Source organism: Perca flavescens, chromosome 8, assembly GCF_004354835.1.
Source record: "Perca flavescens isolate YP-PL-M2 chromosome 8, PFLA_1.0, whole genome shotgun sequence".
Lineage (NCBI taxonomy): Eukaryota > Metazoa > Chordata > Actinopteri > Perciformes > Percidae > Perca > Perca flavescens.
In genome coordinates this window covers 16,239,947-16,265,064 of record NC_041338.1, presented here as the reverse complement: position 1 = coordinate 16,265,064, position 25,118 = coordinate 16,239,947, and the positions used below count along the sequence as shown (strand labels likewise).

General features: G+C 42.7%; 1 protein-coding gene across 3 annotated transcripts; it reads left to right on the top strand.

Moving 5' to 3' along the window:
• Positions 1-227: 227 nt before the first annotated feature.
• On the top strand, positions 228-20,408 carry man2a2 (mannosidase, alpha, class 2A, member 2). 3 transcript variants are annotated; one of them, XM_028585305.1, is made up of 24 exons: positions 228-368; positions 2,031-2,245; positions 2,338-2,523; positions 2,945-3,202; positions 3,369-3,513; positions 4,501-4,672; positions 4,894-5,021; positions 5,518-5,691; positions 6,193-6,379; positions 7,816-7,993; positions 8,363-8,565; positions 9,206-9,388; positions 9,601-9,715; positions 9,837-9,907; positions 9,998-10,163; positions 10,850-11,086; positions 11,333-11,455; positions 11,727-11,841; positions 12,129-12,262; positions 12,457-12,598; positions 13,363-13,496; positions 15,328-15,522; positions 15,621-15,734; positions 19,646-20,408. In XM_028585305.1, exons 2-24 carry the CDS (start codon positions 2,192-2,194, stop codon positions 19,796-19,798), a joined length of 3,567 nt encoding a protein of 1,188 aa, XP_028441106.1. In that variant the 5' UTR covers positions 228-368; positions 2,031-2,191; the 3' UTR covers positions 19,799-20,408. The 3 variants fall into 3 exon arrangements, with proteins under 3 accessions (XP_028441106.1, XP_028441105.1, XP_028441107.1); XM_028585304.1 differs by having other exon boundaries at positions 1,590-2,245; XM_028585306.1 differs by having other exon boundaries at positions 1,590-2,523.
• The last annotated feature ends 4,710 nt before the right edge of the window (positions 20,409-25,118 follow it).

Below are 25,118 nucleotides of genomic sequence, written 5' to 3'. Positions count from 1 at the left end.
AGCCTAGGCTACTGTGTTTTTGTCATTATGCTGTCATCTAATACACACTTCAACACATCACACAATCACTATTGGCTTTGTCAATATATTCATATAATAATAATTCAGTAATTTATAAACCTATGTTGTATTGCAGACCCTCATACTCCAAATAAAAATGAAAGGTTGGTGCATTTATTTTACAATCTGCTGTAGCTATTGGCCAATCACCGATTGATGTGCTGTTCTTCTCTTCCCAGAAGCCTTTGCAGCAGCTCAGTGGTGCTAGGTGCTAGGCTAACTGGTTCAGTTGGTGATCTGTCAGCCTGCAGCTAAAAGCATACACACTGCTGGGCTCTACGCTCTTCCGGATTACACTCCTTTGATGGGTAACGTCAGATTTTTGTATTTTGTTCACAAAGAGACAGGGTCCCAAGGTCGTAACGTAACATGGGTGTTAGCCGAGGACGAGGTTGAGATGGACGTTCAATGGTTAGACAGGAAATATCAGCCACGTATTGTCTTAATAGTATCAAGCCAATACTTGCAGCCCTCTGTAACGTTAACGATAAATGCCGTGCAGCACACGCTTCTCACGGATGTCAAAGGACAGCTGTGACTGCTGTTCACATCGATTTATCTTTAAATGACAGCTCTTATATTGACGTTGTCCGACTCTTAAAGCTAGCTCGTAAACCAGTCGAGCTGATGTGGTAACTTGATAAACGAACATCCAGTGGCTAAAGCGCTAGCTTGTTTAGCTGCATATTCGTGATATCTAACGTTAGTTAATGTTAAATGGGTTATTAAAGTTTGGCAGAGTACGTTAGTGTGGCTAAAGGGTTAACAAGCTGCATGTATTACTAGCTGCCGTGTATCTTGAGTTTACACAGGAAAATGTCCAAATTCAGGTATTTTAGTGCTCCTAAGTTTGATGCACCGCAATATTGCTGGCTAGCTGCCCATCGATAGCTGAATAAAAGTCGTCCAAGTGAACCCTTGACAGAGGTGTCAATAACCCAAAGAATACTGTTAAGGGATATTTGGTAGTTTACACAGGGGAATATGAATATTGATAAATATTTCCCATGATGCTACTATGCCATCCTTTGAGCAGCTTGAGATCTGGTTCATTTACATTTTGTCACATACATATAGAGCTGTAGTCTTCCGTCAGGCACCCCAGCTTACAAAGCCTTTCTTGTTAGATATATGCGGCACATATGATGTAAGAAATATTCGTCTTCCTTCTGACAGTGTGGCTATTTTTCAGTCAGATTTAGCAAATGTAAATGCCAGGCTATTATCCCCTCTCCCTGTGGTAAATCGTAGATAGTCCCAGCCTGAAAAGTGAGCGGATTATGATCGTGTTGGATTTGCACTCCGAGGTAAACAAGACCACCTATTAGTGCTGTGAGGAAACGCAGGCCACTGTGCTCAGCTTGATTTCCCCCTCCCCTGTTGACTTTACTTGTCGGATCAAAAAAAGTATCTCTCACTCTCCCACACAGTTCCTTTCACTTGTGCTTTTTTTCAGTGACAGCTCCTCTCTGGGAGGCATGAATACATATTTTTTTGCATGCTCCATTAATCTAAAATTTTCCTAACAGCTGAAGAAGACCCTTTGATGTTATTTCAACTTGGCACTTGTGATCGAGGACAGACACACTGCCCATGCTGCCACAGTAGATATGCTGTAACTATGCTACTGAGAGAAGAATGACATTTGTCTCATTTTAATTCCTGGAGCTGCCTCGGACAGAGTTGAGGCTTAATTAAAAAAAAAAGCTGCTGCTCTAAGCCAAGTAGGTCTTTTTCTCAGCCTACTTCTTTGCACTGCCGCAGCCTAGAGGGCAAACTGTTATGGCACCTGAGGCCAACTGAGCAAAAGGGGACTCTGGTTGTACTGGAGGATCATACTGTGCTGTGGAAGTAGGGACTGGACCAGGAAACCAGGCCCACAGTTACACACACACACACACACACACACAACACTAGGATCCCTGTTTGAGCCCCTTCTGTGTAGCATTTGTTTTTTTCTTTTCCTGCAGTCTCATCGGTTTGGATGGTTGAGCACAAGGGCTACTTTGAAGGAGCCCACCGGTGGCTGTGGTTTAGCCAAAGCTGACCGACTGCTTGCCAGCTATTGCTGATTTAGTACCCTTGTCCACTGCTGCCACTTGCTGTAGCCCCCTTGGTTGTGGTCTTCAGTATGGTGAGTGGAGGCTGGAGGCATCGCAGGAGTGGAACTGAACTATTAATACTGGTATAGCTGGTTATTTTCCTTTTTTTCCTGCACTCTGAAGGATTCCATTCCAGTGTTTAAGGACTTTTTTCTCTGTGCTGGAAAAAACCCAGTCAAGGTCATTTTTTTTAATTCAAACCCCGGAAAGACAACCGCTCCAGAGGAGGATGAAGTTGAGGAAACAGGTGACAGTGTGTGGAGGGGCCATATTCTGTGTGGCTGTATTCTCACTGTATCTGATGTTGGATCGAGTCCAACATGACCCTGCAAGGCGACAGAATGGCGGGAATTTTCCACGGGTAAGAATAATTGCTGTAATGGTGATGCATCATATCATGTGTGAAAACCACTTTCTGCAGTTATTTCAGTTACCCTTATTTTTGGATCATATTTTGTGATACACCAGAAGTTAGATAAAAGGAGAAATAAACATAAATATATTATTCTACACTTCCATATCCTGTAAGACGAGGCTTAATATTTATTCTTTGAAAAAATATTCAAATGTTGATGTGTAGATATCTTTAGAGCTGATTAATCTCATTCTGCTTTTTGTTACCTTGTTTGAATCAGAAGATTTTTCATTCCAGATCATCTAATTTCTTGTCTTAAAACTGAAGTTTGTTCACTGTAACAGGGAAGAAGAATCTGGGTTTGGTTAAAAGATGTTTTATGATGTAATACAGATGTGTGATCGATGATTTTTTGTGTGTATTGTAGAGCCAAATCTCAGTTTTGCAAAACCGGATAGAGCAGTTGGAGCAGCTCCTGGAGGAAAACCACCAAATCATTAGCCACATAAAGGACTCTGTGATGGAGCTCACAGACACAGGAGCTGTGTCTCCCAGCGGCCACCTGCCATTCAGAAGTGCCAATGGTTCCTGGGTCCTACCCTTCGACGGCCGTCCCACTTTCCTTGCTGTCAAGCCCCAGGATTGCCAAGCTGCTTTAGGCAGCCATGGTCAAGCAGACGTTCAGGTGAGCTTGCTATACTACTAGTCCCCCCCCCCCCTGTAGATGAAATGCTAAGCAGCTAATTGGCCCCAAACGTTGTTATCGCTGCTATATTTGAGATGTTATTGCATCATTACTTATTTCTGGAGTATGTCTGGTGAGCAAACAATGACTTTGTATTTCATTTTAGATGCTGGATGTGTACTCCATTCTCAAGTTTGACAACCCTGATGGCGGCGTATGGAAACAGGGCTTTGACATTACTTATGAACCTGATGAGTGGGACAATGAACCGCTGCAAGTGTTCGTGGTCCCCCACTCCCACAATGATCCGGGTGAGTTGAGAGCAAAAGACAAGCTCAGCTACTGTGAGGCCTTACGTGAGTGGGATGCTCATGATAAGGATGCAGAAATCATTCAAAACTTGACTCATTCGTTCTCATTATTATTAGCATAATGCTGACATGATTGACGGTTTAGTCACAAACAATGGAATTAGAAGGATATTGGCAATGGAAAGCTCTAGCTGTATATAGTTTGGATTGGCAGAGATTTTATTTCAGACTGACATTTCCATTAAACTTGTTTACCAGCCTGTCACCTGCTTGCTAACTTGACAGTTATTGATATGTTGACAGCCTACAATGGGAGTCGCCCTCATTTGGAGCTGCATTTGATTATGCTCTGCTGCAGTTTTCTTTAGTGTCTTTGTATGCAGCATTCAGTGTCCAGCATGTTGTCAGCTCACACTGAAGGCAGGGGGAAGCAGGTTTACTGGTAATAGGCTCAATTCACTAAATGCAAAGAAGGGTTTTTAAGAGCTTTAGTCAACTGCAGGTTAGTAGCTCAAACAATAAGTAACCCTAACACTAAGACTGCAGTAAATAGTCGTGTCCCTCCCAAGTGACTATGAGCACTTAACTATCACCATTGCTGTGGCATTGCTTATGATTCTGCATAACTGCAGCATCAGAATGTGGAACTTTGATCTGTATAAAATATATTCGACTACAACATTTGAGATAAATATTTCAAAGGATTTTTCACAGGAGACTGTGGATTTCTACACTGTTACACACTAAAGGCGCATAGAAAGTGCTTTTTAGTCACTTTCTTTGAAACCCCTCTGCTAAATAGCTTTCTAAGGGGACCAGCTCAACTTAAATAAAATATGAGTTTTATTTTTGAGTCCTTTACCTGCCCTGTCTTCTTGCCTTTGTATCAGCCAGCCACATAAAGGGATGGCTAGTTCTATTTGTAGCAACCATCTGTTTTGCCAACTGTTGTGCAAATTGCTCTAATTTATCTCTTTGTCTTGTTAGGTTGGATCAAGACTTTTGACAAGTACTTCACAGACCAGACACAGCATATTTTGAACAACATGGTGGTGAAGCTGGCGGAGGATCCTCGCAGGAAGTTCATCTGGTCTGAGATTTCATACTTCTCCAAGTGGTGGGAGACCGCAGACATACACAAGCAGGAGGCTATGCGAAAGTGAGTCACAGCTTAGAGAAGCGCACAGTTTTTCCGTTAATTTAGCCACCTAACTATTGACAATTAGTGGAGATTTCCTGAGCACAGTATTTTACACAATGGATAGTATCCACTGGCAGATTGTGGTTGCTCTAAAAATAGCTTGTTGTCTGGTTAATGTGACTCCTTCGTAAGGGTCAGATTATTGTGACCTTGCTTTCTTAATCCTCTCTGTTCAACAGACTGATCCTTGGGGGGCAGCTAGAGATTGTCACAGGAGGCTGGGTTATGACGGATGAAGCCAGCGCCCACTACTTTGCCATGATAGACCAGCTCATTGAAGGACATCAGTGGCTGGAGAGAAATCTAGGTACACCATCAGAAATGATTCCTTACTCTTTGCCTCTTTTGGTTATATTTAGACAAATTATGCTTAAAAGTTTCAGATGCTCTTCTTCTCTCTGTGAAATGTTAGGCCTTTTGTCAACACCCCAATTATTTTCACTACTTTTAAAAGCGGTTCAATTAAATTATAGCAGTCCTCCTCAAGGTTTGATGGTGAAATCTGAGCTTGTCATCCCACATGCAGCAGGTGTGGCCCCTCACTCAGTGGGTGATAAAATACTTTGTGCTGTTCAAGTCCGACCTGAGACGATTTCCTGCATGTCATCCCCCTCTCTCTCCCCTTTCATATCTATCTGTTCTTTCCATTAAAGGCTGAAATACCCCCCAAAAATAATAAATAAATAAATACTTTGTGCTACTCTTACTGCTCCCTGCTGAGGGGACAGATTTTTCTAAAAGATGCATTCCTTCCTTTATCAGAGCATAAACCTGAGCGACTTTCTTTCTGCTCGCTGTCACAGGTATAACTCCTCGCAGCGGGTGGGCGGTAGACCCTTTCGGTCACAGTGCTACCATGTCCTATCTACTGAAGAGGGCCAACGTGACCAGCATGCTCATCCAGAGGGTCCACTACTCCATCAAAAAACACTTTGCCTCCACCCGCAGCCTGGAGTTTATGTGGAGGCAGGCCTGGGGTGAGTGGACCAGAGCCAGCGATGTCCTCTGATTCATGTGCTTATCTTTGCTAAGCTCATTGCAGAATGAGTCATGCCAATTGTCATGGCTTTTGAAGGACTTTGTGGAAGAACAACCAGTGCCTAAAAGCCTCAGAAGCGCTGTCTTTGCTATTATTTCTCAGTGAATTGGACATCTGCTGACAATTTACTGTCCGTTTGTACCTAATGGAAAGATCCTCTGATATTACACTTAGATATTCTCAATTTGGGGATGTCATTCACTTTTTGCTGCTTTATCCAGAATGACTTTTGACAGTCCCCAGAGAACGCTGTAGGTGGTGGGAACTTCAATTGCCAACAAGTTTATGAGCACTGGTGTGTCTGTGAATCACAAATACCACCTTTACTCAGAGGAGAACATGCCTTATAAGTGTATTTCATTCTGGTCTTTTGAGGCTGCTGTCAACAATGGATGTCTCTCAAGCTGGTGTTTTGATTTTTACTTTACTGCTTTGACAGACACTGGATCGAACACAGATATCTTTTGCCACATGATGCCGTTCTACAGCTACGACGTGCCTCACACATGCGGGCCCGACCCCAAGATCTGCTGCCAGTTCGATTTCAAGAGGTTACCAGGTGGTCGGATAAACTGTCCCTGGAAAGTGCCACCAAAAGTTGTGGTGGAGGCCAATGTAGCAGAGAGGTGAGAAATGTGGGGGTTAAGTCTCTCACTTTGGGTACATTAAGTAGGTTTATCTCTGGTTTGTCTCAGAGAACAAACTTAAGGAGACCTATTAGAGCTTATTCAGGTTCAATGGATGTACAGTGCTGGAATAAAGCCTGACATACAGCACCTACTTTTCTATCTATTGTGCAAGGGCACCGTTGCTGCATTTAGCGCTGCCCAGGACGGTTGTGATTGTTTAAAGAAATACAAACAAGCCTTGGAAACCAGTCATGACGAGTCGAAAAACAAGCGCCGTGCAAATGAGTCTGAGATTCCCATACGGTCTATGGAGATTCCACGTTGCACGGCGTTCGACTAGTCATGACTGGTTTCCAAGATGGCTCCCGCAAGTAAACATGAACGCAACTGTCTTTATAATCTATCTTTTTAATAAACTATCTGTACACTTACAACGTTGTCAATGCTTTGGTTCACATTTAGGGACCCTAATTATGCTAACTTTAAAGTGTGGTGATATTTCGAGCCTTTTTAGTGGTACTAAATAACGATTTAATTTGAGTGTCCCTATGCCCCATATACTAGCATTGTAAGCTAACCAGGGGTCCGCGGTAGCCTCGTCAAAGCTCCAAACTCATTCGATTAGCATGGAAACATGTCCCAGAGAGCGACAGAGTAGGTACACATTAGTTAATAACACCAAGGTTCGTTTTGCACCGGAATTGTCCTTTTAAAGGTAGGAAATTGCTGGTTTTCTTTGTCTTATGGAATATTATGACATTTGAAGATGTCAGGTTGACATTTTAAAGACTAATCAATCAATTCAGTCAAATGCAAAACATGTTTAATCTTTATAATTTAGAAACAGGGTTTCCATTACATTGTTTGTCTACTAAAGAGCACTTACAAAGTAATTTTTCAACTTAAAAGGTCCTGCTAAGGCTGTATCTTGGTCTAGTCTTAAATAACCAAAGTTAGGGGTGCCTAGTCAAAAATGTTTGTTTGCTACATGTGTATGTAAAACATAAAAAAGCTATCAGCCTCTAATGTCAAGCATTAGTCGGGCTATGATGTCTACATGCTAAACATTTCTTACCACACACACACACTTGCAAAAACTCTCAATATTATCTGTGCTAGTCCCATACAAATACACTAAACTGGAACTTTAGCCAATAACAACAGCCAGAGAGGGTGAATGAACGGGGGGCGGGGGGGGACGACCGACATGGACTGCAGATAGTCTTGCAGCTTTGAGGACCTCAAAAGACAAACATGTTCTCTGTGGCTAATGGAAAATACCCCAGGGCTAATTTTATCCTCCACTTTCCAAGGTCATAGTGTATTCCTACAAAACTGGCGCATGCGATGCAGGGCAGTTTGGATGCCAAGAAATGTGTCCCCTCAGTTTTTCCTTTTTCCACCCCCTCTCTCTCTCCCTCTTTCTCAATCAGGGCACACCTGCTCCTGGATCAGTACCGTAAAAAGTCCAAACTCTTCCGCAGCAAGGTGCTTCTTGTCCCGCTGGGAGATGACTTCCGCTACGACAAGGCGCTGGAGTGGGATCAGCAGTATACCAATTACCAGAAGCTGTTTGACTACATGAATTCTCACCCAGAGATGCACGCACAAGTGAGAAAATGACTTGTCAACTGTCAAAAACAGTGTTTCCAAATGTTTTTTTGGGTGCGTCTTTTTCATTGTTTTTGTGATTCTCAGCGTGCGCTGTACCAAGTATCTCACTGTACAACCATTCTTGTGATAATGAATCATGCAGTGGTATCTTAACTTGCTGACAGAACAAAGAATCTGTCACGACTCAATGTTTGGTTCAGAAGATGCCATGTAAGAAGAAAGGCACTCTAATTGAGCATTCTAATGAGAAATGTTTTTTTTATTTTATTTTTTTATATATATTTTATTTTATATATATATATTTATTTATTTATTTATTTATTTATTTAATTAAACAATGTGTCATCTCTCTGGCTGCTCCTCCAGGCTCAGTTTGGGACTCTCACAGACTACTTCAATGCTGTATACAAAGCACACGGCGTGGCCCAGGGGTCCAGACCCGCAGACTACCCAGTGCTTAGTGGAGATTTCTTTGCTTATGCAGACCGGGAAGACCACTACTGGACTGGCTATTTCACCTCTCGGCCCTTTTACAAGAGCCTGGACCGTGTGATAGAGTCACATCTCAGGTGGGATGGATTTAGTCACACCTAACACCAACAACCTGCCGTGTATTCATGATGCTGTACTGTAGATGTTTATGTAAATGAGTTCTACAACAGGCACTTTGTTTCTTTTTTGCATTGCAGACAAAATGTAGGTGTGGCATACTAGGTGAAAGAGCATACATGTGTCCTGTATACAAATTAAAGGCGTAATCCAAATCCAGACACAGGATTCGAACCTGGTATCACTCCCAAATGCATAGCCTTATGATATGAACTAATGCTAAACCACACCTAAATCTAGTAAGATTTTGATATCTGTAGTTTTTTTCAAACATATCAGTTTGTTCATTTATAGTGTATGTCAAACCTTTTAGTTAGATGTGTGAACATACCTTACCATATGGTACAATTTATTGATTGGGCCTTCTCTCCTGTTTTTCTCTATTGTGTCAAAATGAAGCGATTAAAAACAGCAAAATTCTAAAATGCGTCTGGGTATAACAAACAAGTGTATCTATATATGCAAGTTGCATGAATTCCAGAATTAGATTTCAGTGGTTCAAATTATATGTAAACTCTTTTAAGTTTTAAAATAAAAATGCTCAGCAGTCTTAAATTTAGAGGTTTCTCGTTGCTGACTGTTTGTCTGTTTGTCCATCAGGGGGGCAGAGATCCTCTACAGCCTGGCGGTTGCGAATGCTCGGCATGCAGGCATGGAAGGGCGCTACCCGGTCTCCGATTATGCCCTGCTAGTCGATGCGAGACGGTCTGTTGGCCTCTTCCAACATCATGATGCCATCACTGGCACTGCAAAGGAGAATGTTGTCGTTGACTATGGCACCAGGTAAGGATCTGAGGGTTTTTGAAAGAATTGACAGTATGGATTGCATAGATTTAAAATTCTTTCTTTTCTTTTCAAATCTGTGCCTCCTCGAAGGTAATCCGCTTGGTGTTTTAAACTTAGACCGTTCAATACTTTTATAGCAAAAATAACAACCCATCTGCTGTGACTGCCGCAGTCAGCCATTGATTCGTCCTCCTCCTCCTCCTCCTTAGATTACTGCGTTCACTCATCGGTCTGAAGAGAGTAATCATCAATGCTGCTCATTTCCTGGTGATGAAAAACAAGGATATTTATCGCTTTTACCAGACAGAGCCCTTCCTGGAGACAGTAAGAGGAAACATGGAGGGACACTTTCACCACTGTATTATAAACTGTTTGAATACTTACACAACGTACAAAAAAGGGGTTTTCTCAGTGTGTTTCCTGCGTTATATACTTCCTTTTGTAGGATGACAGGCGTGCCACTCAAGACTCTCTGCCTCAGCGCACTCTAATCGAGCTGGACCCAGCAGGACCGAGGTATAATCTGCATCCCCTGGCGTCTTTCATCTCCTCTGCCACTCCTCGCACATACTGTGATTCTGATTGCTTTTTCCTTCTCTCTACCAGGTACCTGGTTCTGTTTAACCCCATTGAGCACGAGCGTCTGTGTGTGGTGACTGTGTTGGTCAACACCGTCAGGGTGCGGGTGCTCACTGAGGATGGACAGACCCTCCCTGTGCAGCTGAGTGCTCAGTGGGGCTCTGCCAGTCAAATGAGTGCAGAGGTGTTTGAGGTAAGACACAAGACAAATTCATTCGGCACGAGCGCAGCAGCAGTGTCTGCACAGTTCTCCGTCATTGTCCACACTGGACACATGGTCCATGATTTTGTGAATGAATTCTACGGCACCTTTTAATATTTGTGTCCTTGTATCTGGACTCTGGCGTTTGATGAATGTGAACACGATGTAGAAATAAAATTCAAAGTATTCAAAACAGAGTAGATTTTTTTTGAATAAAAAAAGCCTCAGACTTAGGAATGTGTAGTTTTTACCTTTTTCATTTGATATCTACCTGAATGCTAGCACTATAACAGATGTCTTCTTTCAGTTCTCACACCCATTTAATCAGCTCATATTGTATATTGAATCTGCATTAGTAAAATAAAGCATCCCATTTTCTTCACACACATCTCTATAGATTCATTTATTGTACCCAAACATAATTCTCTCCACCCACAGAAAGCAATGCATTTAAATGTAGCAGAGAAATACAAACCGTCTCATGAACACCACCTCTCATCACATTTTAATTACAGCACACTGTTGCTAATGTCGAAATGCTTTTAACTTTTAATGAATGTCTTGTGGTCAACACTCCCCGTTCAGATTAACAAGGGAAATGAAGCCAGCACTCTAAAACAACCTTTTTGTGTGTATGAATGCTTCATTTATTAACTGTTGTTCCACCCTCCATCCAGGCAACGTTCATGGTCCGTCTGCCGCCACTGGGCCTGGCTGTGTTCCATCTTTACGACTCTCCTGACTCGCCCATGACGCTCCGCTCTGACACCCTCCTCCGGCTGTCTGATCGGGGCGTCGCTGCTCGTGCCGCGGACCCGCTTCCTGTCCGCTCTCAGCAGTCGGACCCACAGACCTTCTACATCAGCAGCCAGGCTCTCACTCTGGGCTTCTCTGGAACCACCGGCCTGCTGGAGGTTTGAGTTTTATCAGCTCTTACATCAGTTGACTTTTATATAAGGATTTGCTCATCTGTTTTGAACTTTGATCATTTTGCAGAAAACAACCATGAGCTTGATTTCTCAACAATCCCTGGCTGTTTGATCAAAGTGAACATAGCATGTCTTGGTTGCTACACAAACATCCTTTCATCTCTTTTCTAGTTCTTTTAATAAAAAAAAAAGAAAAAAAAAAAAGATTATTTATGGCTTTTTCATCTGCAGAGTATCAAGCACAAGGATGATCCTCAGGAAGTGAAGGTACAGATGCAGTTCGTGGTCTACGGTACCCGTCCCTCGAAAGACAAAAGTGGAGCTTACCTCTTCCTGCCTGATGGAAAAGCCAAGGTATTCTCTCAGTGGTTGTTTTTCAGATGTTCCCTCGCCTCTTAAAAGGCTTTGGTAGAGTCCCCCTTGTGTATTGTGTCTTTGTATCATGCTGGGGTGCCCGGGGCAGGAAGGCAGGCAGACTTCTTCTTAAAGACAGAGTGTAAGAGCTTAGCCGCCATACTGTATTTACTCACTTTTTCTCCTTCAACTTCTCTCTCCGTCGTTCTTCCTGTCTCGTTTTTAGCACAAATTCTGTTCATGATTCCATTCTCTCACTTCCTGCTTGCAGCCCTACAACCAGAAAGAGCCACCCGTTGTGCGCGTCGTGGAGGGGCCTCTCTTCTCGGAGGTGGTGGCACACTACCAGCATTTTCAGCAGACCATTCGCATACACAATGTGCCAGGTATAAATGAAACATAACTGCACAACGGAATCCGTTCAAATGGCCTTTGCAAAAGCTTTTTATCCTTACTTAAAATGCTCCAGATGGTACAATATATCGTTTGACAATTTATAATTCAGTTAGGTACTTCTGTCCTGTAAGGTACCTATTTTTGACTTTAAGCAGGCAAATGCAAAATACTATTTGGAAGTAGCATTTGTCATATTTTCTTTGTCTTTTTTTAGATCACATTTTTCCATTCACTTCCTTCTGCGGCCTGATCTTTGGTTTGGTTTTTGTATTCTCAGGGGTGGATGGGTTATCTATAGACATCACTACGCTGGTAGACATCAGAGACCAGACCAATAAGGAGCTGGCAATGCGACTGGTCACTGACATCCAGAGTGGAGACGTCTTCTACACAGATCTCAATGGCTTCCAGGTCAGTCCCACCCTCGGCATTAGAGAGGAATAACTTTTATTTCTTTGTACACTGTCAGAATAACAATATGTATGCGTGTATTAGTTGATAACCTTCTTGAAATTTCCTCTCGAGAGCTATCCCTGGCCTGAAAACTTCCCTATTGCTGTAAGTTTGACATATTGAGTCATCCAGTGTTTGACCTCTTCTTGTAGATACAGCCTCGCCACCACCACCTAAAGCTTCCCCTGCAGGGCAACTTTTATCCCATGTCCAGCCAGGCGTACATCCAGGACAGCAATCACCGCCTCACGCTACACACTGCTCAGTCCCTGGGTGTCACCAGCCTGGAGAGTGGTCTGTATTTGATTACATTTTATGTAATGTTGTGTCATTTTTCCACATTTCATCTCTAATGAAAGTTATCTCTGAAGTGCATTCTTCTCTGTCTTTGTTTACCGTCTCTAACCCTGTATGGAATAGCATTGAAGCTCTTCTCTTTCCCTCTTGTCCCTCGAGAGGTTTTCACATAGCAAAACAGTGCATTCTCTCACAACAATGTAACGAGCTAATCCTTTTATCATCGTTAGGTAGATAATGGAGATGTTTGTAAATGACGAATAGCTCAAAGTGTTTGTCTTCATTGAGTATGTTTTCATGCACACTAATTTTCCACTAATATATAATTTGATCCGAATATAGCATTTTCCCATTAAGACGTGGGATATTCTGGTATTATTCTGGTTTTAGAGGCATTCTTTGTACATGTAATACAGCGCATTCGGAATATGCCTCTCAAACGGGGGTTTTTACCACAGTTTACGGCCTCTTGCCTGTTTACGGCTTATGGTTAGCACAGTCCAACATGTCCGCCACCGCTGGCAAACTTTGAAAAAATCATATTTTGTACAGCTAACCTAACGTTACATGTGAACGGTAATATTAGTGGAATATTCACTTTCATTAGCAATGTAAACAGCTTAGTCGAAATATCGTCTTTTTCGGAAGAAGGACAAAAACTGGAATATTATGTGCATGTGAACGTAGTCCGTGACTGATAGCTGAAGGTTCAATACACAGGCTGTGTGTAATAGATGCCGTCTGTGCTCCTCCTCCCTCAGGCCAGCTTGAAGTGATCATGGACCGGCGGCTGATGCAGGATGATAACCGTGGGCTGGGCCAGGGCCTGAAGGACAACAAGAAGACGTCCAACCGCTTCCGACTGCTGCTGGAGAGGAGATCCATGGGCAACAAGGTCAGTAAGATGACAGCGAAGGGGGTTATTGCAGCTGGGTGAGCGTTCTTGAAATTCCAGCAGACCACATATGACTCTGATGCTGAAGGACTCTCAATAAGCTCTGTGCAAAACTGTGCAACATGAGAGTTCATTAACCCTTATTGTTCATATCTTTTGTCAGTACTCATTCCCACCCCGTCTGTCTTTTTGTTTTCCTCTCCACTCTCTAACTTTGTTTTCCTTGTGTTTTTTCCACTCCATTACCTTCAGCATGATGGCTTCTTTGCCAAATTCTCGTCCTTGTTTCATTCTTTCCTCTCCCAAATCTCAAGTGATGGAGTTCAAGAGGTAATGTTGCCTTGGTAACAGTGAGAATGTTTGTTAGCCCACATCATTGTCTTTGCTGTAGCTCCAGTTCCTATTTTTTATTTTTTTTTGCTTTTCCCTGTCCACCTTGTAGCCGTAGCCAAACCGGTCCATCTTTACGACGGCGCCATTGAAAGTAACAAATGAACTCATTCATCAAGTAAACGACTGCACATTGGCAGAGAATGGAAAGCATTGGTAGCAGTTTTATAATCCAGCCCTCTGGCAAAACGTCTTCCTTCAAACAGTTGTATTGTTATATTGTGTTAAAATTGTGTATATTTGTTAAAGTGTCTTTTACATATTTTTTTTTATTGTAATATTTCTATCCTATATTTATGTTCTTAACTGTTGCAGTAATTAGCTCTATTGTTCATTGCTTATTCAATTTACATATGTTTATTGTATGCACCAAACGCACCAAGGCAAATTCCGTACAAGTGAAAACGCAATTCCGCCTCGAAACGGTGGCGGAGTCATTAGGTTTCCATTAAAGTCAACGTGTGTATTTCCACCGACTGCAGAACGGCTGCGTTCCGACTCCGTCCCAGCTCCGGCGATCCGCAGCCCTCCGGAGCAGATACGCAGAGCTTCTATTTTTGCCGGACGCCGGAGAGCTCCGCAGCAATTTAGCAGGGGGGCAGATAGTGCGGGACAGGAAGTCGAGCACAGAAACAAAATAAAACATCCGGTTAATTTCCCAAAATAAAATACAGAGTGCTCACAGCGGATCATATTTCCCTGCACTATACCTTGAAAACATCATTTCTTTTTTTTTTTTTTATATATATATTTTTTCCGTTTCCAACAAGAACAATAGCTAGCTTTATTTACACAGCCTACTATTTTCCCAATACATTCAAAAAGTAACCCAAAATAAACATTTAGAGTTTTATAAGTTGATTATATAATTATAAATATTGTACTTACCCATGGTAGAATCACAATAATCTCCACAAAAAAGGGGAGATCAGCAGGTCAGCACAGAGTTGTTTCCCCTCTACTCCTCTGGATGGACACAAACTGTCGGTCATGGCCGCAGCCGTTCCGCAACAAATCCGGACCTGGTCGATATCGAAGGAGGGCGGAGCACGGAGCCGACACGCAGCGGAGCCGACACGCAGCGGAGCCGATCCGCAGCCGTTCCGCAGTTGGTGGAAATTGCGGGTTACTTTGGCAATAAATCTCATTCTGATCCCGATGGTACTTGGGACGAAGTTGCTCTGGCTTTTCCCGAAACATTAAACCTCATCGTTTGAAACGCTGTAATGCTCTTAATTTAAAATGACACCACAGTGTAACAAACCTACTATAGATCGCTGGACTAGAGTTAGAAATCTACCTCGTACTCTGACAAAGTAGATGAGGCCTATAGTGCAGTAATGGCAAAAAACGATGACTCTAGAGGTGAGTCATTGATGTTGTTATTGTTACGCTGTCACTTAACCCCTGTGGCTCAAATCTGTCTCCTCCCCTTCTCCAGATGATGGACAGCGCAACAACCAGCTTCCCATCTATACTCAGTCACATGACCAACTCCTTCCTGAACCACGAGGTCTTGGCGCTGCCCGTCCTGCCCAAAAGACGCGGCATCCCTCCTCTGCAAACCTTCGCCCCTCTCAAGTCCATCCTCCCCTGCGACTTCCACCTGCTCAACCTGCGCAGCATCCAGAGCCAGGTGACATGACAACCACAAAATCATTTGGGTATTTTTGTTGTTGCATTGACTTTGAAATTGACACGTGTGTTCTCTTTTCCCCCCCTCCGTGTGAGCAGCAGCACCCCAACTCTCCGTCTTCGTACACAGCCATGATTCTTCACCGTCTGGCGCTGGACTGTGGCCTGGAGGCTCAGAACCTGGGCTTCAACTGCACCACCACTCAAGGACAGGTCAGGGTAGAAACACACATACACTCACACTAAAAAACCCAGAAGAAACCAGTGTGCTGTATTTTCCACTCGGCTCTTAAAGTGATGGTTCGGAGTAATTTCACCTTAGGGTCCTTTACATATTGCAATAATATCATAATCCTAAAATGAATCATTGTGAAAACTAAACTTTACTACTTTGGCCAGGTCATCATCAAAAAAGCAAATTAGTACATTCAAGATTTTGTCCATGTTGATATTAGCTGCTTTATTTACATTTATTAAAAACGTCGTGTTGTTTATCTTTTCATATAGCTAGACGTTTAAACTCTGGGACAAGGCCGTTATGTTTAAATACCTGCCATGCTGATTCCAAACCAACAGCTTTGTCAAGGTTGTTTGGGGTTCAGATAGCTTTTACAAATCGTGTTCCGCTATGAACGTGCACACACGTATTGTTTGTGTCACGGTCGGTCAGTAAAGGAACAGTCGCAGTCTTAATGGTAGCGGTCGTTGCCGGTAACGTACTCGTATGACAGAGTGCACGGACCGAAGCTTTGTGACTAGCATCTAATGACTAGCCAGCCCTGTCTTACTGCTGCTGCCGTCCAAAACATGCGCTGCAGAAGCAGCACCCGGCTCCCTCAATTTGAGGCACCAAGTGCTAAACGGCTTCCCGTCTCCACCCTTTTCTTCTTGTCCTCCAATCATGCCCAGCGCCATTTGTTTTAACTACTTTCTCAACTAAAGCTGCCTGTATCTACTAGAGATACTGCCTAAAACGCTGGTATCGGGAAGTACTGGAGATTATGCAACGATCCGATACCATGTAATAAAGCCCTAAAGAAAATCTACGTTAAAGTAGTTTATTTATGTTCTTTTTCCGTTATAACTGACTTGACAGAGTCTACGGCATTCATTGTTAGTGTTTGTTCATGTTTCACAGAGTTTAACCTGAGCCAGACCGACAACAAAAATAGAAATAATATCACATCCATACAGGGATAGTAGTATACAGTTGTTAAAAAATAATAAAATATAGGACGCACTGGTATTGGATCGGTACTCGCCGATACGCAAGTTCAGGTATCGGAATCGTTATCGGGAAGCAAAAAATGGTATCGGGCCATCTCTAGTGTCTACCATAGACAGTATCTACATGCTCCAAGTTTGATAAACTTTGCCTCCATTTTTTTTAGCCACGTTACCACGGAGACCACACCGGCACCGCACTGACATTTTGGCAAAGACCCGCCCTACTTTGCATCTGATTGGCTAGAACTCATTTCATTGTTGGTGGAAGTTTGATGATTGGTTAAATCCATAGACAGTATGGTTAAATCCAACGCATCAAAACAAATCCCATGTGGACTTTTTAATTTATTTATTTTTCTAAAATAGTCATACACCAGAAATCGGGCACCATGCCCGAGTATTTACACCGCCCCCCCCCACCACCACCGCCACCTTAAACATTTTCTCATCGAATCTACACGATTCACGTAGGTCACCTATTTTGGTTTCAAAATGGCGAATTTTGACAAAAGGTGAGTGATTTTCATGTCTGGAAATGATACCAAACTTCTACACTAGTACAAATAGGTTATGGATTCATAAAACGATGGATTGGAAAGTTTGTAAGTACACCAGAAGTTTATGTAAATAACACGTGCCTGTTTGCTTCTGCTCTCTGCTGCTGCTGTTGTTGCTGCTGCTGCTGAGTGCTTAGGGCCGTCTACAAATTACAACACCGAAAAGAGATACAACAAAAATATTTATTAATTTAACTTTTTTTTTTAAGTAAGTGCTGTAGTATAACTAGCAGGAGACAAGTTATAATTGAGGTAAGTTTGGAGACATTACCTTATTTAATCATTAAATTAATAAATATTTTTGTTGTATCTCTTTTCGGTGTTGTAATTTGTAGACGGCCCTAAGCACTCAGTAGTAGCAACAGCAGCAGCAGAGAGCAGAAGCCAACAGGCAAGTGTTATTTACATAAACTTCTGGTGTACTTACAAACTTTCCAATCCATTGTTTTATGAATGCATAACCTATTTGTACTAGTGTACAAGTTTGGTATCATTTTGGGCATTATTAGTGGGGTAACTTACGAGATACAAACGTGGATCCATTAGCCCCAGCGCTAAGCTATTCAGCTGATAACGCTACTCTACGCTAACTCTCCAAAAGTTCAACCCAGGTGAAAAAAGCTTCTGGGGGGGTGTTTGGCTCGAGGTCATGGTGCAAAGGACCGTAGGGTGAAATTACTCCGAATCATCACTTTAATCCTTTTTGTTTGCTTGTGAAATGGTAACTAAGTACTTAACTTGGATACTGTTCTATCCTACTTGATATACTTCTACTCCACTACGTTTATCTGACAGCTGTAGCCATTTTCAGAGTGATATTTTACATCCAAAATATATGATCAGTTTAAAAAATATGATGCCTTTTTCCTAGTTAAACTAACAGTATATAAAGCAGTTAGCTCTACCTTGAACGTTAAAGTGTGGCTTAAATATAAATGCACCAATATTAATAATCCAATAATGTGTATCTATAAATTGCAGGAACGTCTGTCTGTGGGTGTGTGGGTGTTCTGCACATATCTAGAACCGTTAGTCCGATGGATTTCACATTTGACAGGTGTCTTGCTACGGGCACGAGTAAGTGCGGTGCCAAGTTTGACGTCATTTGGATTAAAAATACAAAAGATATCGGTAAATATGTATCGGTAAAAGAAGCACACATTGGCCTTTGCTGCTCTAGTTCCCGGCCACTCCCCCTCTCACACTGCACACTGAGTGAGCTTTGGCAGCTAAATTGTGACATACACTTCAGACCCACAAAAATGTGCAAAGTAGCACTACTTTTAGGACTTTGACTTTGAATAAACAAACGACAATTCCCAAATTAAAGGATGTTTCAAAATCCCACACGTGCAAAGCACAACCAGCTACAGAGTTTTTTGCGGCAGACGGCGCGTGATGCCACTTATAGGCAGGCTACCAGACACTATTTTTGAGTCCCATCGTTGTCCGTGTTTGGGGGGGAGGGGGTGTTTGGTGGGAAGGTAACCTGCACGCCACATGCAGAACACTTTACAACAGCGGGGGAGGGGTGTTACTGCCTTTGGCTCTTTTCCTGCTTCCAACTTTAGCTACATGATTGCTGGATACACCAAACTTACTTTTCTTCACTTTCCTGGAGCACGAGCGGATAGCTGAAAGGAACATCGCGACTGTTGTATGGAATAAGGATGGCAAAATAAAGGCGCTACGCTTTTCTGTGTCTATTTTTTCACGAAGAGGAAACTCAACAAAAAGCCATTTGCCAACACTAAATATCAAACAAAAGCCAGACACTATATAGTATTAAGTTGCTGTGAGCTTCTAACCAGAGGCAGAATATAAAGTAATCTCGGAGATTATTCCTTCACAGCGCTGTGCAATGCGAGAAAATCTCAGAGCTGAACCAGGCAGACACAGCACTTGCACTACAAGCAGCAATACCACAGGCCAAGCAATCAGCCCGTTCCAAACAGGCACGTTTTCAACGGGCAATGCACTAGTAATAGTGTAACACTGCCAGCAGCCAATCTTCATTAGGAGTACTTTTACTGAATTACTTGAGGGCATTTTGTTGCTAATGCTTCTGTACTTTTACTTAAGTGAAATTTTGAATGCAGGATTTGTACTTGTAATGGAGTATTTTAAAGTGTGTTATTGCTACTTTTGCTTATGTAAATGATCTGAATACATATTCCACTTATGGATTTGTTATGGAAGTTTCCTTATCCCACTTGCACCAGCTTGTTTAGTTTCTAACGCCCTGTGTCTCTGTCTGTCTGTCTGTCTGTCTGTCTGTCTGTCTGTCTGTCTGTCTGTCTGTCTGTCTGTCTGTCTGTCTGTCTGTCTGTCTGTCTGCAGCTGAGTGTGTCAGGACTGTTCAAGAGCCTGGACCTGCAGCTGCTCCAGCCCATGTCCCTGACTCTGATGCACTCCAGCGCACCTCTCGCCAACGACTCCTCCATCAGCCTGGATCCCATGGAGATCTCCGCCTTCAAGCTCAAACTGCGCTAAGAGCCGTCCAGACTAAAAGACGCAATAAAAACTGAACAGACTCCTTGGACCAAGAAGCAGGCTCACACCTGACAACAGAGGGGGGGAGGGGTGGGGTCTGGTACTCTTCTGTTTTGTCAAGCAGAACCACAAACACTACAGCTCGGATAGGACAAGTGCCACTGTAACCGGACCGACTGCACAGCAGGGGGCAGGAGATAGCTGTTACTCTGGACGGCTCCCAGAGCAGCAGAACCCGGGTGAACTTGCAGCTGTTTGAAAACAAGAGACTGCCAGAATCGCTCATCAGATCCAACCCCCCGCGTCTGTTTGTCTCTGTAACCGAAAATGAAATCTCATTAAGTTCTGCTTTGTAAGAACTTGTGTCTTTTTTTCTATCTTTGCTCCATCCTGGACTGAACTACTGAATGTAAATATCCCAAATGACGGGACGGGAGGGGAGGGGAGGGGGGCTGGGACATATCCACATCAGAGTGCAATTTACAAAGCTTTATTTGGTGTATGGTGTATGGGTATTTTTTTTTTTATGTATGCAATGAAGAAGATGCATCATAGCGATTTGTTTTTTTGTAATTGTCAGTCAAATTATAATTCATTCGACAGACTCAAATGCAGCAACGAGAATGTGTGGTCTCTTCATCTCCGCTCGCCAGGAGACCCAAGCTGCCGCTCTTTAAGCTATCGTATGTCTGAGTCCAAGAGTCCCATGTCGGTCACTATGCCAACAATGGGATCATTATTCATTTCGGAGGACTGTTTACCTTCTGTTCGCTGGTTTTGCTTGTAGATAGTCGGAAGACTTTCCTTCACTACTTTTTCCTCCTTGCTGATGAGATTTGCATTTCAAAGCCCCTGTCTGTCATTCCTGTGCTTGTACTTCACTGCTGAGAGCATTGTTTTTTGTACCATACTGTATGCAGTAGAAGTGTGTGTGTGTGTGTGTGTGTGTGTGTGTGTGTGTGTGTGTGTGTGTGTGTGTGTGTGTGTGTGTGTGTGTGTGTGTGTGTGTGTGTGTGTGTGTGTGTGTGTGTGTGTGTGTGTGTGTGTGTGTGTGTGTGTGTGTGTGTGTGTGTGTGTGTGTGTGTGTGTGTGTGTGTGTGTGTGTGTGTGTGTGTGTGTGTGTGTGTGTGTGTGTGTGTGTGTGTGTGTGTGTGTGTGTGTATTGAGGTTACAGTGCACACTATCAGGGACCATTCATAATGCTGTTGGGAGCTTCCCACTGAAGATAGGAACAGTATTGAAGGGTTAGTTCACCCAAATTACAAAAAGTGGTATCTGGCTACACAGCTTTGGTTTTGAGATCTCTATCTAGAGTTGCCACTAATGATCATTTTCATTAAGTCTATAAAAATGTCAGAAAATGGTGAAAACTGCCCAAGCTTGTGTCTATTTAATCACTTGTTTTGAACAAACTATTCCAAAAACATTTTAAACCCATCAAATAAAAAAAGAAAAACTGTTATTTCAGAAGCTGAAATCTGAGAATATTTGGCTTTTTTTCAGCACGTTTAGGCGCTATCTGTCTCTGAGATTTCTTCCACCACACCAATACATTGAAGCAGAATGGAATTACATTTTTTTTGTTGTTGCTTCCAGCAGTAAAACATTTTTAGCACCTGGCCTTTCCAGAAACAAAGTGTCCATGTCCCTCTTGATGAACAGACATTGCTGTGAAGCAATTTACTGGAACTACTTTCTACTAAAACTAAAGTACCAATTCCATACTATGTACCGGTACTTATTCTAAGCAGGTTTCGAGTATGCAGTGTGTTCACACTGGAAAAGTGACAAGTATACAAAAACAGACCGTATGCATACTAACAAGTGCTTGATGTTTGAGCGTGTTGATGTATGACAATGCATTTCACAGGAAAATGAAGGTGCTCTCTCTTTTTGTGTAATTGGCAATATCATTCTAATGTCACAGGTTGATTGCCTGTGCATGATGTACGTATTGCATCATTTCCTGTTTGTATAAAACAGTAAAGAATACTATAAAGATTGGTATATAGCACATCTTACTAAATAGTATGGAATTGGGACACAGCAGTAGTCGGTGTGAAAACTGAAGGCGGGACAATGTTTCTGGAAGGAGATGCTGTTGAATTCTTTTTTTTTTTTTTAGTATTTGTTGTGAGCATAGAAATCTCATAACCACGCCACATCACACCAAAACTGTCTGCTTGTCAAGATACCATTTAGGAATCACTGACTAAGACCAAGGTGAGGAAATATTTGTAATGTGTGTGTGCTGATCCTTTATGAAGAAGTCGTATGAAACCGTACACATAGATAATCAACACGGAAGAAATAAGTTTCCTCAAACGAGCTGCAGTTTTTAAAATAAAAATTCAGCTCCACAGTGCTTCTGGTCCCGAGGCCATCTTGAGGCACTGGGCCTTTTTTTTCCTGGTGCGTATCTGCCTCCAGAGCAGCCGTGGATGATGTTGTCAACCGTGTCCAAAGCTAGGGCCAGACATCCCACAGGCGGCCCACCTGTGTCACACTTTGTACCGCGCCACCCCCTCACCCCCTCACCCCCTGAACCGCTCGTCTGGATTTTTCCACAGGAGGTTCTGCTGCTTTGTTGCTCTCCTCTGGCCTGATGTCTGGTCTGCCATAGCTCAATTCATTCCGCTTTCTCCCGCTACTGTGAGCACTGCAGATCCCCCCCCTCTCTCTCTCTCTCTCTCTCTCTCTCTCTCCCTCCTCCAGCTGCTGTAAGACCAGACTTCACTGCATCTTAAAATGCACTTTCTCCTGTTGTCTAACCTTGTCATAACCTTCCCTCCTGCTGTTTTTGGCGTGTGTCTGAGTCTCTGTATAAATGTATTTTTTCTTTTCTTTTTTTAAGTATGTGATCTCAGTTGTAGCGCTGTTTTGGTTTGTGCAGAGGTAATATATGAAGGCAAGCTCTCTTCTGTATTTGCTTATTCACGATGGATTTAAAGCTGATGTAGAACAGAGGAGATGGGAATTGAATAAAGCTCAAAATACAAAGATTCTTTCTCCACAGTTTCTCTTTCTGAAATGAATTCGATTTCTCCTCCTTCTCTTAATGCACTGGTGAAACTGCTGTAGTTTGATGCTGTTCTTTGGTCAAAAGAAATGGATTGACCCTGTATCAGTAGGGGGCAACATTGAGCCAGTAGGCTACAGCAGTAACAGTCCATGCCTACAGATGCGTATCAGATAAGTATCACTTTTAGACTGTCCAGTGCTACACTTATACATAAACTAAGCAAGGTGTTGTGAGTGCCAGTGTCAGCGTAAAAGCTCACGCTTTAAAAATCCCACGTAGCAGGTAACAGTAGTTTTCAGCCATGTGTACACCTCGGTGAAGGGGAAGGTGACAGCGTTGAGCAGGAGGTGAATATGATAAGAAATGTTTCTTTGGTCACGGTTCATAAAAATGGATCAGGGACCCAGAGGAAGAAAACAAGTGTGTTGTCAGGGACGCACGCCTAGAGTGATCACTGCATGTGTGGGGGAGAAAGGAAGCTGCTGTGTGTGTGTGCACGCAGGGGGAAGTGATGCCTGTGGAGGCACCCTGGGGACACACTGTATTTTTACTCTGCTGGTGCCGACCTTTCTGTGTGGAAAGGAAGGGAGAACCAACAGTCGGCGATATCGCCGAGCGTCAGATTCGAACAGCACAAACAGACAAATAATGTTTGACCAGCTGGAGTAATGCGGCCGGAGCCTCAGTGTCCCATTGATCTGAATGTGAAATCAGCTAATGGGGGGTTTGAGTTGTTGGTGTTGTTTTAATTAATCTAATATTTCTTGTTGCCAAGCCTCGTTAGTGGGCAGCATTGCATAGAACATGACAGCTAATTAATACAGGCTAAAATGGCATACATTAAAAAACACAATGGAAATCAGCTCACAGAAACATGTAATAAAGACAGGAATGAGAATATACAGTATATATATATCAAACTACATTAACGATTCACACATCGGCTCAGTATGTATACTGCATTTATAATGATGTATCCGAGGGACACTGAATTGTGCAGCCAGTTCTCCCGGCAGATCTAATTATGGGCCACAGAATGAATGAACCCATGACCTGTCTCTGTAGAAGGTGTTACAGAGGGCTGCTAATGGACAAAGCTGCTACCAGCTGCCATTGTTCTCCCTGCATTTATATGAATTTAAACTTTAAAAAAGGGCCACCACTTTGAAGCTTGAGAAAACACTTTCTTTAAATGTTTTTGGCAACACGCTACTGGATAGTAAGGAGAATGCTGGCACTCTGTTAAAGCCAAACGCCCCGAGTGAAGGGAACACACTCGCTACAATGATAAACAGCCATGAAGAAGTGATGAACCATCTGCTCCCTCGGGTGGGGTTTGTATGTCAGGCTGACTTTAAGATGCATAAAACCCTAAAAGTTTTCAAATCTGGCATTTAAGACAGCAAACGGTCCATCGATGCAACAGCCAAAATCATTTTTTTTTTATTCCAGCATGAAACTGATTTCCACAACATTAACATCCATTGTCAGTTAAATAAAAAAGGATATAAAACAAACATAGAAAATGTGATACAAGATCTCTTCATCACTCAATCACTGTCACAATTCTGGCCTTTACATCCAGAGGCTTTGATTCAACTTGTGTAGCAGTGTAGTAGTCCACACGGTTAGAGATGAAAAATAAAGCATGGCGTTTGTTTTTCAATGTATGGCGCTCACAATAGAAAGGGAGAGCGTTACCCTGATGAAGATGTTCCGGGAGAGAAGCCCCAAAATCAATATATACTCTATGGGGAAAATGAAGAGAAAATGATCTCATTTCTTACCAGCAGCAACCAGGAGGAAAATATATTGTAAAGGTCAGCCAAGCAGCTTTTTTTTTAATTATTATTTTTTTTTTTTATTTCATTCAAACAGTGTTACTCTACTACAAGTCAATGAGATTTTATGACTGATATATCAGATGTGTCTATGCTAGGGTGGTAATACCCGCTGTTCCTTGATTGAAAACAACGCGTCCTCCACAAGTTTCCTGCTTGTCAAACAGCCAGCCGGATGTTTTATTATGCCGTCCCAGTACGCTGCAGAAATCCTCAATTTAAAGTTTTCTTACTAGCAATGAACTCCTTCACAACCCCTGGCCCACAATCTGCCGGGAGTCTGATCAAATATAACGACAATTTATTGGACGTCTGCTTGTGCTGATGGCCAGCTGTTTGTGTTGGGGGACAAATCAATGCTACTGGCTTAGAGGACCACTCCACCCATTTTACACATGGAGTTCTGTTAACTCGTCTCAGCCGGTTGTGTAATGTTCCTCTGTAGTTCTGGAGGAGC